The sequence below is a fragment of the Passer domesticus genome, chromosome 3 (genome assembly GCF_036417665.1).
Source record: "Passer domesticus isolate bPasDom1 chromosome 3, bPasDom1.hap1, whole genome shotgun sequence".
Taxonomy (NCBI): domain Eukaryota; kingdom Metazoa; phylum Chordata; class Aves; order Passeriformes; family Passeridae; genus Passer; species Passer domesticus.
This window is the reverse complement of record NC_087476.1, coordinates 37,142,762-37,163,121: the sequence shown is the minus strand read 5'-3', so window position 1 is coordinate 37,163,121 and position 20,360 is coordinate 37,142,762. Positions and strand designations below refer to the sequence as shown.

At 37.5% G+C, this 20,360-nt stretch overlaps 1 protein-coding gene across 2 annotated transcripts in view; it reads left to right on the top strand.

The window, feature by feature from the left end:
• The window catches only part of MDN1 (midasin AAA ATPase 1), a 92,351-nt gene that overhangs the window by 3,494 nt on the left and 68,497 nt on the right, over positions 1 to 20,360 (top strand). For both annotated transcript variants that reach the window (XM_064412642.1, XM_064412641.1), the window contains exons 2-16: positions 2,100 to 2,326; positions 3,826 to 4,050; positions 5,393 to 5,500; positions 5,580 to 5,772; positions 7,729 to 7,941; positions 9,169 to 9,300; positions 10,727 to 10,830; positions 12,740 to 12,854; positions 14,356 to 14,549; positions 15,561 to 15,642; positions 16,323 to 16,418; positions 17,389 to 17,501; positions 18,037 to 18,185; positions 18,286 to 18,346; positions 18,829 to 19,040. In XM_064412642.1, the coding sequence (XP_064268712.1) occupies positions 2,100 to 2,326; positions 3,826 to 4,050; positions 5,393 to 5,500; positions 5,580 to 5,772; positions 7,729 to 7,941; positions 9,169 to 9,300; positions 10,727 to 10,830; positions 12,740 to 12,854; positions 14,356 to 14,549; positions 15,561 to 15,642; positions 16,323 to 16,418; positions 17,389 to 17,501; positions 18,037 to 18,185; positions 18,286 to 18,346; positions 18,829 to 19,040 (2,224 nt within the window). The remainder of the gene's footprint in view (positions 1 to 2,099; positions 2,327 to 3,825; positions 4,051 to 5,392; positions 5,501 to 5,579; positions 5,773 to 7,728; positions 7,942 to 9,168; positions 9,301 to 10,726; positions 10,831 to 12,739; positions 12,855 to 14,355; positions 14,550 to 15,560; positions 15,643 to 16,322; positions 16,419 to 17,388; positions 17,502 to 18,036; positions 18,186 to 18,285; positions 18,347 to 18,828; positions 19,041 to 20,360) is intronic.

The following is a 20,360-nucleotide window of genomic DNA, read 5'->3' as shown; positions in this document are numbered from 1 at the left end:
AGCAGTGGCTGGGGTCATGTTTGACTCCAGGTCTCAGTCCTAGCTGTGTCTGCTTCATGTATGTCTTTAATAATAGGCTGTGTGTGTTGTGTGTATGTGTTTTGTGCTTGGAGGCACAGTCTCTTGTGATGCTTTCTCAAAGCAGCTGTTTGGAACCCCATGTGCAGATTTGACTATTCCAGACTTGAACACTTTCAGATCAGCTGTCTATTGCTATAGGTTGAAAAAGCTGGTATTTCATAAAGCCATGAAATACCAGCTTTTTGGTAAAAAACACCCCCCTCTGACAGTATTCTTCTTTTCCATAACATTTTTCATTTAGGCTTTGAGGTCAGATAAACAGTCTCTTTGTAGAATGAGAATGCTGCCACTGTGATTTTTGAACAGTTTTATGGTACTGCACACAATGACTAAAAAACTGCTTCCTCTCACAAAATTGCTAAATGGCATGAATTTGTTGGACAGTAGACATGTAAATACAGAATTTTACTGAATCAGTCGCATTATTTATTATTTTGTTGTTAACTGGCTTTATTTGATATTCAAAGCTCTGGTTAATAAATCAGGCACCCTGTTGTGCCTTGTTTGGGTAGCCAAAGATGTAATTGATTTGAAAATTGGAGGTACTTTTTGGTTTTTTTCCGGTTGAGTTTATTTCTGGTTCTTTTGAGCCATTCTGCCTTTGAACAGATTATTAGTCATTTTGCCAATCAAAATCTGATTCTGTGTAATGAGCAAGGCTTTGGTCCATTTTAAAAAATATTTCTGGTGCTGCTGTGATAGATGAGAGGCAGATAAACTTACCTATTGTAAAAACAAACATGAAGCCTGTAAGAAACAGGTTGCAATTAATGTGATGAGTTTGATATTTGTAGTGTATATACCTCACTGGTATTCTTTATGCTGTGTGGGGATGAATGTCTTTTCAAATTCAGGAGACCAAGGAACTTGAACAGGTTTGCATGTGTTTTGGAGGGGTGTGGACAGTGGTATAATCAAAGGACAGCTGCACTCTTGTAAAAATGAAACCATCCCTGAGATGGTGAGACCAGGAACAGGTCTTACCAGAGTTACTAAAGCCTAGGAGAAGCAGGGATTGGCTGCATGCGGTGCTGAAACAAAAGACTACCTGAATTACAGAATATTTATGTCTTGAACAGGATAAGGGTTCACTCAGTAAGGGAGGGGAGCATGGAGCATCCAAAGTTGAGAGCAAAACCGCTACAGTGCAAATTCATAATCCTGATTTTCAAAATTACTTGTACTGCAGTATGTGTTAAACATCATGGAAGTGGAGAGATGCTTGGGTAGTAACATGAACTCAAAAGAGAAAGATATTTAAGGGTAAGACACAAGAAATGGGTTGTTCATCAGTAACAAAGGAGGGCTGGGGGCGTTAGGCAGGGGAGATGTGAGGTTAAGGTGTGTTGGTTTGGGGTTTTTTCTTTCTTCCAGCAGATGTGAATATGTTTTCCTTGTATTTTAAAGAACTAAATGACTGTTTTTGTGTAACAGTATTAAAAGAAAAAGGATTTCAACTTCAAAACTGCAGATACAAGCTGCTTCTTGTTAAGAGCATTGCTTGCTGTAATTCTTGTCAGAACTGTGAAAATAACTCTGTGCTCATGACTGATTGAATGCTTTTTTTTGTTAAGAGATAGTGAACATGAAGTAAGTTTAAATTTTAATTTAATGTCTTAAATGTTTTGTGGCTCTCATGAGACCAAGCTGTTAAGATCAATGGAAATTCTAGGAAGATGTGTTAATTATATTAATTGTTTCAACATTTCCCCAATTTTTTCTTAAAAAATACAAACTGCCTAATCTTTCAGTTGTAAAATATAATTTAGGATTTCGGGACTACTTTGTAATTCCTGTTTAGTATATTGTTCTGCATCTTACTCCTGTATTGTAATTTTTTTTTTTTTTTAATAATGAGAGCTGTGTCAATTGAGTACTTGCTTTGGGATTTTGGACTCCCTTCTGGTTTTGAACTATTTGTTCCTGTAAAATTCACTCTGACCCCTGCATGAATAGTTCTGAACCTAAAAGTCAAAATAATTTCCCATTTAACCTGTTTTCACTTCCCATCCCTTCAGGTTTGGACTCCGCAGGATCGTCAGTGCATCCTCAATACTTTAGCGCTGTTACTGCTGGATAAAGAATGTACCGTATTGATCGGCCGACAAGTTCGGCCCATCCTGCTGGATTTGTTGGAAAGAAATGCAGAAGCTATCAAAGCTGGTGGCCAAATCAACCACGATCGGCATGAAAGGCTCTGTGTAGCCATGAGCAAGCTGGTTGCTGACCACCCTGATGTTCTGCCGTGAGTAATGAGATGTCAATGTTTGAATTTAGGAAATGTTAGAACCTGCCCTTGGAGGCAGGGTAAATCAGGTTTTTGTTAATAGATGGATTGGGATGATTAGAGAGAAGGACACTGACTGACTGGCATTTTTATATTTTAGAACTGGTGTTTATACTGGTGTTTTATTTATTTTAGGACTGTTTGATTGCAATGGAAAGGAGATATGTAGCCGTTTTGGTTATTATCTGTAGAAATACAGCAATATATAAGCACAAAGAAAATGTGTAGGGGAAAAGAGAGAGGATAAGAATAGAAAGACCTCAATATCCGCGGTTCCAGTGGCAAGACGTGGTTGTCGCAGTTTCGGTGTCCATTGGTCCAAGTGATGGTCGAAGGGTTTATCCATCACGAGGTGGGAGGAGCCCATGGAATACAAAATTCGTTGGGTTAATAAACACTCAGGTTCAGGTGGGAATGGCCAGGTACCTCCCCTGGTGGGGGAGAGTTTTACACTGTGTTGCAACACTGTGGGTCATGCTCTGATGGAAGTTCCTAAAAGTGAATCTGGGGGCACTTCGGGGATTTTGATTCGTGACTCCTCCCAAGACAAGGCAACTGCCTCTAACATAGCTGAGCCAGTTATGCCCAGTCGGAAGGGATGAAAGCCTTCAGTGTGAATGTCCCGGTGTTTCCCCCGAGGGGAGTTTTCACACCTGAGCCACTTGAGTAAGGGAGGACATTGTCATGATAAAAAGCATTATCCCACCTTAAGGGATTTGCTTCCGGACGGACGTGGCCCAAACCCCTGTTTGTAGCCCTGAGTGATGGGTGCTCAGCCCCTCTGCCCCTGGGCTGTGACCCTGCCCATCCTCAGCAAAGCACTGCAGCTTTTGCAAATGGGCAATTGTCTGAGTCATCATTAACATTGCAGTTAGCATTTCATCCAAGCAGTATGTGCTTATTTGCGTTCACGGGTGAAGAGAGGTAGGGTCAGGATTTGAATTGTCTCCCACAGTCACAAATGCATTTTGAGCAGAAATAATTATTAAGTAAATACAAGACTCAAACACAGTTTAATTAAATCATGTTGTAAGATGCAATTTGTCTTTCACCTGTGGTCTACAGAAAAACAAAACAGCTTGAAAATAGTTCACAACCAAAATCTCTGAGTTTAATATTGGACCTCTAGGCTGGTAGAAGATAAAGTTGCATAAGTAGGAATCTGTATTACTTTTTCAGTAAACAAGAGCAATCAAAGCATTTTCACCAAAGGCAGTACTGTTTCCCCTTGATAATGAAGTAATGATTTCTAATAAGGCGAAGTGTCTGTTGTCAGCTGATTGCTGAAGTGGTTGTCTTTCCCTTGTGTGGATGAAGTTAATTCTAGGCCTTAGTTCTCAGTACAGTCAATTACTGTCTGAGGACCAGTGCTCTGACATCTTTATTAGTGCCTGGCTTTCTTTCTTCTGACTTACATGTTTGTGTTCCATCTCTTTTTCTCTCACTCTTTTCTAAAGATTTGCTTTAAGATATTTTAAAACTACATCACCAGTTTTCCAGAGGCTTTTCCTGAAGAGCTCAGATGCAAGCACAGTCCGATATGGGCGCAGACGAATGAAGCTACGGGACCTCATGGAGGCTGCCTACAGATTTTTACAGAAGGAGCCATCAGTTTTCCGGGAACTATGGGACTGGAGTGTGTGTGTTCCACTCCTAAGGAGTCATGACACTTTAGTCCGTTGGTAAGTTAAATCTCCAGATCTTCTTTGCTGAATAGCTGTATCTGTATCTTGAGTTGTAATTAACAATGTTCACATGCAATAGAAAGTGTCTTCAAGTAATACCAGCAATCCGTACCAATGGTATCTGTACGTGTACTTCTTAACCTTCTGAAAGCTATCGTGATCCATCACAAAGTGTATTTCAGACTAGCACTTAGTAGTGCTTAAAACTATGGTCTAGAGAATCTTTCCAAATTATTTCAGTTTGCCCAAGTTGGTTCTTTTTTCAGTTGTTTGTGTGTTGATTTCTCAGCAGCAATAAAATGTTGTTTATTTAAGCTGCACCTTGTATTGGCCTTGTTACAGGTTTCATGTGGGATTTTGGTCAGATCTTTCATATTAGGTGTCTAACCACAGGGCTTCAGCTTAATCAGTGCTCTACCTTATTTAGTATTGATAGTGCCTTTTATTTTAAAAAAGATGTTTAATAGTCTTCACTTTTTAAAAAAATAAATTCTGAACTGTGTTAGTAGCACATAATTTCAGTAAGGTGTATAATTTAGGAAGGGCAGAACTAAGAGCATTGTCAAATCTGTCAGTCGTTTATGAAGGTCTTCAAAATGACAGTGTCAGAAAAAGAGAGAGAACTTGAAATTCATTGAGTAGAATTGCTTTACCTGGTGTTCAACCAATAGTCTTAAGTAAGTGAATGAGCTGACTCTTAAACATTTATTCTGAAACAATCTTCTGCCTTCTCCCCCCTCTTCTTTCCCCCATCTGTTCCTTCCCCACATCATGCTCCTTGAAAACTTTGTTCTTGGAAGTTAAAAACAGCATTATAATGAATGAGAACTGGTTTATGATTTATATTAAATGTTCTTTTGTTGCAAGACAGCTTTATGTAGTCACGAGTTCGGAGTTGTTGGCTTTTTTAGGCACTTAGAATTGATTTCATTGCATTAAGTTTACTTTAGAAATAGCATGAAATGCAATTTTAGAAGGAAAATGGTAGGAGGAAAAAAATGGACAGAGATGACTTCATTTTCCTTGTCTCATATGTTAACCTTCATTTATTTAGGAAAGTGCATTCCGTTATTATATTTCTGCTGATAATTCAGTTCTTCAGAGAAATGTTAGCTAATTGATGTATAAATTAAAACTGTGCTCTGATAGAATTGCTTTCCTCAGCTCTGAGATATTTGTCTAATCTGAAAGAATGTTAGGCATAGTGCTAAAATAATTTCTATGAATAAAGTTTTCTGCACATTTTCCCAAGCTTGGTGTTTTGTTATGCAACTGACAGTTGTCGAACTACATTCCTTAAAACTGTTTTGACATATTTTGTTCTAAATGTAATTTTTAGGTATACTTCAAACTGTCTTGCTCTGGTTACATGCATGAGCGATGAGCATAAATCATCTTTCCTGAAGAAGATATTCAATCCTGAGGAGCTGATACATTTCAGACTGAAGTAAGGACTTTTAAAATCTTGAACACTACTTGTTTTTCTTGATGACTTTCAGCTGAGTTAATAAACATGGGTTTCACAGGTTGCTAGAAGAATCTCAGCTGCAGAATGTGGAACGAGCCTTAGTTTTGGCTAATCCAGACTCCTCATTTTGGCAAAAGGAGAAAGAACTGCACTACACACAAGGACATGTTGTGTCGGGTGACCTCTCTGCTCGTGTAGTAGCTGTCTGTGGCATTGTGCTGCCTAGACTACAGCATGTTTCTGAAGGGCAGGTATGTAATCCACAGTGAAACCAGTACATTTTTGTTTCAGGAATTTCTAAGTATAGTGAACTGACTATTGCCTGATTGGATGATATTGAGATACTGTGGGTAATGTGTGTATCTTTATCTTTCTCAGAGTGTGCTGTAAACTAGTGTTGCATAATTCTAGCACCACAGAGGAGCTCTGCAGTGGAGTGAAGGAGCAATAGTGCTGTTCATTACAAACTTCATATAGCAGTTTGTACAAACATACTACAAAAGAATATTCAGCCTTACATAGTAACTTCAGTCTCAGTTGGGGTGACAATCCTTAGCTGACTAAAGCCAGGATCTGGGGCAGTTGCTTTTACCTGCCTGACCTAGGGGTTTTTGTGCTATGCAGGCATCTTGTATGCAGCTTTTCTCCAAACATATGCTCAGTTCTTCTATGAAAAGAAGAAAACAAGGCTGCTGTTTAAACTTTTCCAGAAGGCAGAGAGAGGGGAAAGGAAGTGAGCAAGAATTTACTGTCACCACTTGAGAAAGTGAACTGTAGACTATAGTGCCTTATAGATTTGGGAAGCCCATCGAAGTCATAAACAATTTTAAACAAACAGTATTAAATCTTTTTTCTTCTAAATTGCTATCTAATTTAAGCTGTTCAGATCCCTTTTTGTAGCTACAGTCAGTATTCCTGACTTTTTCTCCTTTAGGTACCAGTTTTAGCTCTTAGCCGAGTTCTTTTGTTTAACTTTGTAACAGTGATCTACAACAGGACAAAAAAAATGAAGAGTACCAGTGTCCAGAATTGTTTCAGTGGCCAAAGCCAGGAAAGAGGATTTTTCCCTCCAAATTCCTCTTCCCCCATGCTGTTTTTCTCCCTGCCTCTGTTTTTGAATTTAGTGTTTTCTAGCCTTTTGGGATTTTTTATATAGGATTGTGAGAGAGTGGTTTGGAATGCACTGTAGCAGGGGAAACTAGAGCTGTTTAAGAAGATTCTTACTCCTATGGCAGCATCACTGCTGCTGCAGCTCTGCTGAAGCCAGGCCATGCTGTAAACTGGATTACTGAAAAAATACTCTTTATTTCTGAGGGAGGTGAGAACTTCCCTGAAAGGAATGCTTTTATTTTTTTTAATAGCCACAGGTATTCCACTGATCTGGTCTACAGTGTAGTTCCAGTTACAATAGGGAGGTTCCAGTGGCAGCTTAGGAGGTCTGATGAAGACGTAGGAGCAAACTGTGAGGGGAAGCAGGTTCTCTTGTTTCCAGAGAAGTACATCAAGCTATATCTGAAAAAAGGTCAGACTTAAATACAAGACATTTGTTTCTATGCTCTGTTTCCTTTCCTCTGAGCCTTTTGGCACAAAAGACTCATTTTTGTGCTATATATAGATATATGACTGTAAGAGCCAGAATATTTGGAGACTATCTGTAGCATTGATTAATTACCATTCAATAAACTGAATTCATTTAATTTTGAATAAAATGAAAATGTTATTGAATATACCTTTTTTTTCATTCACTGAGTTTAATGATCTTATACTTTGGCTCCTACAGAAAGAAGTAAATACATTTATTCATTTAATATTCATATTTGCATCATTTGAATGCAACTTCTGTTTGATTTGTCCTGTGATTTGGATCCATTCTGATGACTCAATTTAGCAAATTATATTTGATTGACATGAGTTATGACTGAATAGTTACTATGCCTGTACTGCCAACTTAGTGTGAATTCCCCTTGGGATCAAGTTGTATGTATACTTTTCATTAAGTGTCTCACCTATAGTAGGTTTTGGATGAAATCTGCTTTAATATATGTAAATAAATACAACCATAGACTTCTATATTTTATTTGATAAGCAGATCTGCAGGCTAAAATTTTTCTTGTTGTTACACTCACTTTCCTAATTGTTCTGTGTGGTACAACAGTGCTAAGAAAAGTCATTTCAAGTGCAGTAACCGAAATTTTATGTTTGAACAGGAAAATAACACCAGCAGTTTTGTTTTGGTTGAATCTGCCTTCACAAATCTTCAAAACCTTGCTATTGCTGTGGCATATCAGACTCCTGTTTTATTAGAAGGACCCATAGGATGTGGCAAAACTTCTTTAATTGAATATTTAGCGGCTGTTACAGGAAGAGCAAAACCTCCTCATATTTTGAAAGTTCAGCTTGGAGATCAAACTGATAGTAAGGTAACTGATGGGTTTGTTTGATGTTTGAATCATGAGACATAACTTTTACTTAAAGCATGGACTTCATTTTCTAATAATATAATGTTTTCACTCAAAGACCCTGCAGTGCCCAGCTCTTTAGTACTGGTCTTAATATTGGTGAAAATGAATAAATAAACAAGAAAAACAACTGTTATTTTCCAGTAGGTTTTAAATACTTTGCATAATTTTGCTAAACCTCTATAATTCAAATTATGTTTTATCAGGGTTTTTCAATGTGGAAGAGCTCTACTGATTTTTTTTTTAAACTTAAAAATATTAATTTATATTTGAAAAAGCAGAATTCTGGTGCTGAAGGTTATATGAATACTCTTATTTCAGTTTAAGTGAGCTAATGTCAGTTTAATCTGATGCCTTTTTATGTGATAAAGGTGAGATAAAGTAAAATACTGGGATGTTGAGGTGACTTGCAGTTATATAATAATGATTAAGCTCTATCTGTAAAAAAAATTATGTACTTCTTGTTTTGTATATAGAATTTTGGAGCTTGAGTTATGTTGTTTGGCCCAATTTATTTTTAGTTTTCAAAGGTGCTTAGTATCTACCAGAAGTTATCAGAAGGTTTCTATTAGCATCCATGAGAACCTTCTTTGTTTGCATGGTACACCTAGTTTCACCATCTCACAGACTGTGTCTTCTCATATACCAAGAGTAAGGCCATCATATTTAAGAAAAAGGGGTGAAGTTCAAGGTATAAAATATGTAGCAGTAAAATCACAAACTCAATTTTTAAAGCAATGCTTATTTTGAAGTTAGTACTTGAGAGAAAAGCAAAGTCTTGACTGAATTTTACCTTTGAATAACTTGCTTTGTAGTTCTGTTTACTACCTTAGTCCCAGAGTTTTCAAAAACATAAAGTTTGGTGTAACCCTAGACAATCTGTTACTTTAGATTGCTTGTAAATTAGGGTGACACAGCTCATTAATTCACTTCCAATTACCTGATTTGTTTTCATTATTGAGTTTCAGTTAAATTGCCACCGGAGGCGGGAAACTCTTCTTAATTAAAAAAAGTGCAGTGCTGGGCAGAGATTGCCAGATAGATTGTTTAGTAAGGTGACGGTAAAGTGTAACTTCTGTGTTTAGTAAGGTGAAGGTAAAGTGTCACTTCTGTCCCAACTTTGGTCGTGTTTGCCATCCCCTCCTCTGGGAAGGCGGTGCCAGGTCTCTGATGTTGTTTCTGTCACAGACGCTGCTGGGGATGTATCGATGCACGGATGTACCAGGGGAGTTTGTGTGGCAGCCTGGCACCTTGACACAAGCTGTTACCAAAGGTCACTGGATACTTCTGGAGGATATTGATTATGCTCCTCTGGATGTGGTAGGTAGCTTTATGTTTGCTTTAAGGTACTGGCTTAATGCCCATGATGGCAGTTCTGGAGTCTGATAACCAGGGGTCTGGAGCAGCACACTGAAAATGCTGCTGCTTTGGAAGGTGTTGGACAGAATTCACCTGTCTTGGTTCACATGTTTGCACACCTCATTAGTCGTGACCCTGACACTGATCACAGATTTCACTCTGAAAACTGGAGTTGACACTGATCATGTGTCTTATAATGAGTCTATTTAATAGTATCTTGGTGTTTGAAACCAACTGTGGTCCTAAACACCACAAAATATTGTCAATATATGAGGCTGGTGCTGTTAATAAGATTTTTTTTTTGTGTTTGTGCCCTTTTTTCCCTTCCATATATTTTTTCTTACACATTTCTTTGGTATTAAAAATGTGCTGTTGCACTAAGCATTGTAAGTTTTAACAGATTTCCTGGGGTTTTTTTGGCTCCAGAACAGCTAGTTAGTCAGTCCTTGCCTCTTGAAGTAATGGCTACTGAAAACAAGTCATTTACAAGTATGGTGTGATAGAGATGTTTTGCTGCATAGGCCTGCTGGACATTCTGCTGGTTGTTTCCTTTCATATCTGTCCCATAAAGCATCCTTTGTGTGACTGAATAACCTGTTTATTTGGTTCTAGGCTTTCTGGTATAGAAATAGAAGATTTATAAAAAAACAAATGCATAGAGCTTGTATGTACAGACAATTCACTGCTAGGAGGTTGTGCACTTATTTGCTTCTGTGGATTTAGCTGACTGCACTCATGATCACCATAGCCTGAGTAGTATCCTGCATTCATCAAATCCCTTTCTTCATGTCCTCCCTGCAGGCATCTTGTCTGCTTTCTCCATATCAAAGAATTTCTTTGTTCCTGCTTCTGTGCTTATATTCTTTTTACCACCATTATTGTCCTACCCCAGGGAAAGCTAGATTTTATAAATAGATACCAAACTCTCCTGGGGTAGCAGTATATACACTAAAAAAGGTTGATGTTGGAGAATGACATCTTTGAGACACAGGTCATCTTTGTTTAGGCAGATAAACAAAATAAAGCTTCTGATCTGAATGTGTCTAATAAGTCATTTGATAATTTTAAAATAAATAGTTTTGATTTGGACTTGCAGTGTGAAGGCTGTCATTTCCATTCTCTAATAATTAAATTTGAATACAGGAGAAAAAATGGTAAATAAACATTACATCTTTGGCTTCCACTGCTAATTAAAATTGCTGGGAACTCTGCAGTTCCTGTTAGCATCACTTGGAAGTGTATCTCTGGAAATAGCAGTTGCTGGCAATGTAATGCTGCTCAGTGGCATTGCTCCAGCATCTCAAGTGTGAAATAAGTGTGGATGGTTGTGCTGTCTGTTAGTGTCACCAAAAAAAAAAAAGTTTATAATTTTTCTTTTTGTCTCCAGATCTCTGTGCTGATTCCTCTTTTGGAGAAAAAAGAGTTACTGATTCCTGGTCGTGGTGACTGCTTAAAAGTAGCACCAGGATTCCAATTTTTTGCAACCAGGAGGTAGGTTTGTAAACTTAAATGAGATTGAGAACATGGGTATCCTATTTTTAAGTCCAAGGTACTTTTTAGTACAAGGTACTTGTGTGGGAGTATTATAGCAGTTTCCAATTAACAAGCAATATAAGTAATAGAAACTAAAAGATTAATTTTTTTTTACTTGAAAGCAGCCTTGGGGTGAGTCCCAGTCTTTGTACAGGAAAAATAGCTTCAACAAAGGCTGAAGAAATGAACCTTGGTGGGAGGAACCCTACAAAACCAACCCATCACCAAGACAAAATACCACTCTTAGGAATGTGTGAAAAAGGTTTATTATTGATAGTTATGAAAGTCTTGCAACAATATAGGTATTTGTAATGTCTTCTAACCAGAAGAAGATAAAATATACTCTGCCTGATTTTTTCACTGTAGTAGTGGCTCCTGCCTGGGATATCAAAATGACTTTTTGTATAAGAAAATGTAATGTTATATTAAGGTTAAAGGTTAGGAGGTCTATGTGGGGAATGCCAGTTACATGGTTTTCAAATGTTTTGTAGTTTATTTCAAAGCCTTCAACAAATTTTCCTGCTTTTGTCTTACTTCTATAAATTTGTTTTTCTGATCTGTTTTTTCTTGAATTGAGTCTTCTGTATTCTACTCCTTTGATCGCCTCATTTCATGAGAATTTTTATTTCTTTATGCATGGTTGTCATGGTTTAACCTCAGTCAGCAATTAACACCACACAGGCACTGGCTCAGTCCCCTGCAGCAGGGAGAGAGTTGGAAGAGAGAAAGCAGGAAAAATTATGGGTTGAAATAGAGTTTAGGTAAAGCAAAAGCTTGCCACACAAACAAAGAGACAAACCCTATCACTCCGAGCATCCCCTTTATATGCTAGGCACAACCCCATCTGATATGGAATATCTTTGTGGGATAACTGATCCAGTTGGGATCAGCTCTCATGGCCATGTCCCATCCCAACTCCCTGTGTTCCCTCACCCACCTCTGCTGGGGTGGTGCTGGTGCTTTTCTGAGAAGCAGGAGAGGCCATGCCTCTGTGGAAGCCCTGCTCAGGGATAGCTAAGACATCCCTGTATTAGCAGCACTGTTTGGGTCACAAATGCAAAACACAGCCCCACACCAGCTACTGTAAAGAAATTTAACTCTATCCCCACCAAAACCAGCACATCAGTGCACAGTTTGTATAGCAGCAAATTATCATTTTCATTAAGCTCATTAGAGTAGATTCTGTAAATCTGTTGCAGTTTACAGATGGGAAATAGTATTTAACAATGGAAACTGAACACAATACAACAAAGAAGAAAATTAATGAAAACCCTCTAGAAAACAAAAGCCAAACCACAACTCCAAATCTAATGCTTTGCATGTGCAAGGCTGCTTCTACAGTGGGTAAAAACACATGGCTGAATAGTTATTTCTGTAGTAAAAGAGCAAAGGGAATTGAATGTATGCTGGAAAGAGTGGAGTCTGGAGGACAAGAAAGAATAGTTGTGAAACACAGTTATTCTGTGGAGGGGACAGGGCTGAAGATGCTTTTCCTGCATCTCTGCAATAAGATCACAGATCCTTTAAGGTACTTCACAGGCCACTTCTGTCAGGTTTCTCCCTTTACAAAAGATTCTCTGTGTCACTTCTGTTTGTCCAGATAGACAACTGACAGTAAGTTAAGTCTTTCTGAAAGTATCTCTATGGAGATTTTGGCATATAGGAAGAAAAACACTGTGATAACAAGTAATTAGGAAAGCATGGATAGGCAAGGTGGGGTACGTGACAGTACAATGATAAACTGTCATTTATGCCTGTTGGATTATGCTGTAGCAGCTGTTGTGACATGTTCTTTGATGCACTGAAAATGCTGAATTCTTCAGCCACACTCAACATGCTCTGTTTCTTCATTGTTGTTTTGATTTAGGATATTCAGCTGTGGTGGAGGTTGGTACAGGCAGCAAAGCAGCCATGCTGCTCTTCTGGACAAATACTGGACCAAAATACATCTGGATAACATGAGCAAAGGAGAGCTCAAGGAGGTATGGGGGTGTGTTGCTCCATTGTGGCATGTCAATAATTGTTTGATTTTAGGATAATAAATGTTTTTCAGTACTTAATTGAATCCTTATTTTATCTTCACATTCTACAATAGACTCTTACAATTTCAGCTTTGTGCTGCCAATTTTGAAGTAAACAGGCAGTTTGTCAGGAAAATTCGAAGTGAATTGAACAAAGGTTCCTGGAACTTGCCTTGACAGACATAATTGTGCTTTGTGTGGGTCTAAGAATCAAGTTACTTTGCTTCTTATTAGCCCACAGGGACTTGAAAACAGAGAGAAATAGAAAAAAAGAAAATTGAGTTTACTTTAATTTGGTGTTCCAAGCTTTGAGCTGAAAAATAGTTGGTCAGTTGTCAGTTAAAAATAACTGCTTTTATTAACATCTTTCTTTTGTTAGCATCTCTGGGAGGTGTTTGCTCTCTGTAGTTCTTCAGAAGATTAAAACAGCCTAGGGCTCATATGAAAATTCAGTTCTCTGGCGATTCTCCTTGTGATACAGAGCTCAAAACAGGATCTGATTCTAAAAGAACCTTGACTGAGGGAAAAGGTAGTGAATAGTATCTAGCAGAGTTGAGGAGAAAGTTCGGAATTTTCTAGAATGGAGAAGACCGCTTTTTCAGTAGAATTCATTCACTCCTTTGGACTCATTCAGCAGCCGGCACAATTATAGGTGGCCTTAAATATCTGTGTGGTTTTTTCCTTTCTTGTCATTTGTCAGGAGTTAGGAGTGTTATTAGGAGTCACTTGTTAGGAGTGGGGCAAGAACAACTATCAAAACCTTATGATAAAACAAAACTTGAATGTTAGCTATGTCTCTTACCACCAGGTTCTTTTTATTCTTTTTCTTCAACTTTGTAGCTGAAGTCACAAAAATGTACAAATTAAGCACTAAGATTCCACAGTAGTACACTTGCTTGCCTTGGAAAAAGTCTCATGATCTTCTTGTTAATCTTAAAAGTCTGTTTGGCAGGGTAGGACCAGTTTTCCTGGCCTGTATCTGTGAAAAATAATTTTGAGAAGCAATATTTTGGTTGGCAAGTTTTAGTGGAGAGAACTGAGCTGAAAGGAAATTACAAAAGAAAAATTATCCCCTTAACATGCTCAAATGAATTTAGTCATAAAAAGAAGGGTGGGAGGTAAGGACTTCTGTTACCAGTTGTAAACTGGTCATGGTTTGGGTTCAGATAGGATTGAATGTCCTTTTTGTTCTTCCTGTTGGTATTTGTGCAAATGTATTAAATGAATTGGAGTAGAGTTGAGCTGGAAAAGTTCCTTTTTGGCATGGAAATCAGTATCATAGTAGTCATAATTTCTATTTTCTTCAGGTAAGAGATTGCAAGAGAGCAGTTTTATGTAGCTTGCTAGCTAACATATCTATTGAAGCATCTCCCAGTAAAAACTGGGGTGCTGTTGGTTTCTTTCCTTTGCAGATGGGTTTGTTGGTTTGTTTAATTTTTTTCTTTTTTGTTTCTGGTTTCAGGTCCTCCAAAGGAGATACCCCAACCTTGCTCTTGTGACAGATCACTTGCTGGACATTTTCATTGACCTTGCTGGAGACAAGTATCAGGCACCAGAAAACAGTGCTGCTGGCTCCAGTCACATGCCAGAAGCAGCATCAGAATCGAGATCAGAACATAAGAAACCAAATCTGGAAGGACGAGAACTATCTCTAAGGTTGTCTTTTCTTAAATATTTATTGGAAGTCAGCTAGCTACAGAGATAGAAGGGTTTATTTTCATTATTTTTCTTAATTTTTTAGAAATAATGGTGATCGCTTGAATTATTAAATGTGAAAAACTGGGAAATACATTTTTTGTTTTAAAATAATGATTAATATATTGTTTAAAGAAAGTCATTCTGGATTATTTAAATTTCCTATTTGCTATACTTCATACTTTCCCCCAGGCGTGGGGGAATGTGTGGGTTCTGTCATATGCAGCGCTTTGTTGGTATCAGGCCGTATGAATTTATTCTTAATTATTGTTAACACAAGATATCAGTACTAGTTAAGAACTGGAAGGCGCTGTATAATGTTCTCTCAGTAGCTAGAAGATAAAATTTTCACTAACTGATTATACTATCTAGATTATTTCATGCTGAGCACTCAACATTATAACTTAAGGTGACTGAAGATAACTGTATCTGTAATGCACTGTTAATTTCAGAAATTCTGTGATGAAATGTAGTTTGGTGCTGAATTATTTCTTCCTCTCCTACCAAATGTTAGTTCTACTCATCTGGAATTTCTGTAACCAGTAGTGCTTTGTGAATTAATTAGTAAATACTAGGTGTGGGTAGTACCTGATATTTTTGTGGAGCATAAGAACATCAGTTTTTTCTGGAACCAAATTTCCTTTTCTTGCCTTTTGGAAGATCTTGTTGTTGCTAAGGAATCGGTATCTTGAAAAGAATGGGTGGTTTATACCTTTCTGGATTCTTTAATACCTTTGGGTTTTACAGTTACAGTTCTGATTTAATGGGAGTATGTATTTATTTATAAGCAATGTTGGTCTGTGCTCAGCTGCTCCTCAGGATTATCATCCTTTGTGCCTTCCCATGTACAACTTGCACAACAACTACATGTTCAAGTGCCACAAGATGATGTTGTGACCTAAGCTGAACATGAAAGAAGGTGCTGTGCATTTTGGCATGTTTGTACCAAATCTTTTTGGTTTTTCTTTTTAGAGACCTACTGAATTGGTGCAGCAGGATTGCTTGCAACTTTGACAGTAATTCTTCAACCACAGCAGTGAATATTTTTCAGGAGGTGCGGTAAGACTTGATGCAGAAATTGTTCCAATTGATCCCAAATTCCAGCCATGTCTCACAAAATGCTCTCTTTGGGAATGTGAGATGGGAATTTGTTTGGGGTTTTTTTGAAGCAATTGGACTGTAGTTGGAATGTTTGTGATCTCTCTGATCAGAAGCTTTTGTTGCTACTAGGAACGTTTTTTGCAGTAATGTGCTAAAAGAATTTCCTGCTATCTTACAAACTGCATGGTGCAAAATAATTGTAACTGATACAAGTTGGGATTGCGTGTGGTGGAGACCTTTCTTTTTCTTGTAATATGGGGCTGCTTTTCTTCTTACTCTTCATCAGATTACGGTACAGATTAAGGACTTTTTGGGTGTGCATCCATCGCAGGCAGTTTTGAGATGTGAGATCTTTTAATGTTACTTCCGCCTCCATTTTGGTCCATACATCTAAAAACAGCTCTTGTGGCTGGGCATTGAAAAGTTTTTATTTTGGTGTAAACCCACTACATTACAGAGTTTAGAAGTTCTTATTGCATCTGTTTGAACTCTCTTGTTTGACTCAATCAGAGGACAGTGAAATAGGTTTATTTACAATGGTTGAATTGGACTTGGGTTCCTTTAGATTAAGATGGTGCTTTGTCAGATAAAATCATACAAAATTAGTTTTCAAGTTGGTTTTCCTCTTGACAGGCACTGGACTGTTTCACAGCCATGTTGTCCAACCAAGGGAGCAGACAGAAAATGGCAAAAGTTATTGGAAGTTACCTAAACATTTCAAAAAAAAAGGTATGGTGAGCTGTAGTTAACATGATCTTTACTGGTAGTATTCTATAGCTTGCAATTTTTCTATGATTAATTGAAACATGTTACGCTGTTTTTTTTCATTTAAAATTATGCCCACCTCTCTTTCCCAAACAGTTTTTTTTTGCTTTCTGTTCCATCCCAGGATCTGCTTTTCTCCTATTTTATATTCAGCTGCATTTCTTTTTTCTTGGAAAGTTCCAGGCAACCTGTTTTAGAGCAAATGACCTCATGATGCAAAAGAAGGATTTCACAGGTGGAGCAGCACAGCTGCCTAAGCACATGATACCACTAGATGGACAGGGTAGCAAAGAATGTGTTTTTTCTTAGGTGAATCACAGTGAATGTTAATCACTCTAACAGAGAGATCAGAGAGAAACATGATCTTTAGTGGTACTTGTTCTGTACTCACTGATTGCAAAATCAGCTGCCTTTCTGGAGCTCTGTAAATGACAGAATTAAAATCACTTCTTTGTCAAATATTTCTGAATGTAGAAGTCTGCACAGCAAATATCCGCTGTTGTTACTTTAAGTTGACAAATGGATCCCTGAAACTTCTGTGGGTTTTTCTCTTTGTCCTTCTTTGCACCATTTCCTTACAGGAATGTATTATTCCCTGCAAGGGGCAAAATATCCTTACTCACACAGAGGGTTTTTTTAAGGGAGATTGTTTATTGTTAAAATAACTGTTCAAGTTTCTGTAGTTGAACTACTATGGAAGCAGATGAAGTAGAAATACAGTGGCAAAGACTATTACCAAGATATTAAGTTGAAAGTTGTTTGTACAGATAAAAACACTTGAGGTCCTTCACTATTTTAGGTGGTGATTATGTAAAACCTCCAAAATACAGAAAAAAATTAACTTGCTGCAAAATAATGCTGGTAGCATGGTGTGGGTGTTCTTACTATGATGTAAGCAACATTAGTATTGGAAATGCTGATGCTTTTTTCACAGGTGGAGTTCTTCTGTGAACTCTACAAACCGGAAATTTCAATACGGGAACAAGAAGTCTCTGTAGGAAGAGTGAAGCTTGTGAAGAAGCAGATCCAGGCTCTCACTGTACAAAGGTAGAATATCCTGTAGTTTCCATGTGAATTGAAATATTTTTTGGTGGAATAGAATGGACTGCAGGTCAGAGGGTTTAAGGAAAATGCGGATTGGGTATTCTCATTCTAATGAAAGGAATGTGAGAGCTCTTTTCCTTGCTATCTAAGTTTTACCTTGTGTATTTTTAAGAGTGTCTGCGTCATGCTTCTGGCAGCCAAAGCATGGAGATTTTCAGCTTCTTTGAACTAGTGTCTTCAAAAGTGTAGATCCACAGCTGTTATAAAAAGATTTTGATGGCTCTACCTTGGTAGAGGGAGATATTTGTATGTGTTGGTAACTTTATTGGCCAGGAAGTTATTTGGAAACCCTGAATTTTTAGGTTGTATCTTGAAAAAAATTAGTATTTTAGAAAGGTATCTTAGAGCTATTTCTTTTCAGACCTATATTAAAAAAAAATCCTAAATCAAACCACTCCACTAAAAAAAAAAATAAAGGTAAAATTGGAATGAGCTCCTTGATAAATCTTAGTTTGAGTAACTTGTTTTTTTTCTCCAGGGCAAAACATACCTTTGCTGCCACACGGCCATCTGCAGTACTGATTGAACAGCTTGCAGTGTGTGTTGTCAAAGGGGAGCCTGTGCTCTTGGTTGGTGAAACAGGAACTGGCAAAACCTCAGCAGTCCAGTACCTAGCTCATATTACAGGTAAATAATGTGTGAAAATTGTAACTTGCATGAAGATGATTTGAAAACCAACAAATGAACAAACCCACAAGTTGATGGTGCTTTTCATCTCTGTTTCAAGGACACCGTTTGAGGGTTGTCAACATGAACCAACAAAGTGACACAGCAGATCTCTTAGGGGGGTGAGTCACTGACCACTGCTTGTCTGTTCTGCAGAACAAATGGGCAGTATCTGTTACCTAATAAGATAAATGTCTTAGTAAACATGTTTGCATGCAGAAACCTTATTGTTCTTGCTGAAGAGCAGAGCAGTTTCACTGAATTGTGTGCAGAGCTGTGTGTGATGAGGTCATTCAAAAACACATCCCAATGTCTTTAAAAATGGCTAAGCTGTTCAATATAAATCTGATGTAATATTCACTGGACAGATTGGTAATATTACAAATATTTTGCTTATCAGGGTGTTCTGTCTTTACAAAATTGCCTCAGGGTGCATTAAAATATGTGCAATTCTATTTAGTTTGTTAGTTGACTAAAAAACTTCAGAAACAAGGGTTCATCCATGCAACTTATTGTTGTTTCAAGTAACTGGTTTTGGGCTTGTTTTCTTAAGTTCACAGGTGACTCTGTCTCACATAAGTATTACTCTTTTTCTTCTCTTCAGTTACAAGCCTGTGGATAACAAGCTGATCTGGCTTCCTCTGCGAGAGTCTTTTGAAGAACTCTTCTCTCAGACATTCTCTAGGAAGAAAAATCAAACATTCTTGGGACACATTCAGACTTGCTATAGGCAGAAACGTTGGCATGATCTGCTAAAACTAATGCAGCATATTCATAAATCTGCTATTAATAAAGAAGTAAAAGAAAATGCATCTGGTAAGACTTCAGATGGATCAAACACACATTAGTGCTAAACCATGCACAGGGTAGTTAAATACTGGTGACTTCTTTTAATTTGGGTTTGTTTGAGGTTTAGGGTTTTTTTCCTCCCTGTATATCTTTTTTTTTTCTGATTTTGAGAAATGCAATGTCAACATTGCAACAGGACATTCAGAACACTAGTTGGGTTAGAACACTGTTAGAACAGTGGTTGGGTTTTATTTTTTCTTCTCCTTTTTCTAACTCATCTCTGCTGTTAGCTATGTCTGAGAGTGTGGAGATTGTCTGTCCTGTGGTACCCTTGACATTTAGTCTTCACTCGGTACTTGTTTGCTATGCAGGTGAGCAGTCCTGGTTGTTTGTGTGTCAATCTTCTATGTGACTGCATTCATACTTTCAGCCCTGGAACCTGTCTGTGTGTCACAAATATGTCCTTTTCAGAAAAAACAACAATAACAGAACCAAACCCAAAGTAATAACTATTTTAGGGTAGGAGTTATTTTTAAGATCTTGCTTTTGCCTTGGTTCCTCTGTTAGTGATGCTGACTTGCCTAGTGCTTTATTTTGTTCCCGTGTGGTGTTGTCTCCAAGTAAGTCTTTCATGTTTTTTACTTCACAACCCATTTGGGGGCTGAGGCGATATTGATACTTTGCCTTGCATGGAATTGTTGATGGTTCTAGACCAGCAGAACAAGTGAAGTTGTAGCTTTCATTCTGTTTGGGCTAAATGAAAGTAATTATGAACTTTATCTCCACTCTTCTTTTTAATTGGCTCTTCTGAATATGCAGAGACTAAAATAAATGCCCACAAATGTAAAAAAAAAAAAAAAAAAAAAGAGAGAGTCTAAAGAGTTCTTGCATTTATTGCAAGAATTGACAATCCTAAAATAAAGAGAATGCTGAAATCTGTACCTTGCAAAGTTTCCTAAGGAATTTTGATGTTCTATGTAGCTCAGGTAGTGATTTTAACAAATAACTGAAATCAGTGCTGCAGTAAGTATTGTTGTATCTGATAAATAATAGTGTGTTAATTATTGATACTGAAGTGTTCATTGTTAATCTGTTTTGTCATAAGGGTTAGAAATTTAGTTTTATTTTTTTACACGTCTCTTTCTGTCTCTGGAAGTTAGACAGTGGTAGCAGTCATGCTGGAACAAAGTGCAATATAAGTATTCTTTCCTCATCTGGGAATGAATAGCAAATTATCTGAGCACTATTGACATAAGAGTACAGTTACATTTAAAAAACAAAGAAACACACATTCACAAAATCAAAACAACAAGACTAAATTATTTTTTTAATTTGTGGTGTGTCAAA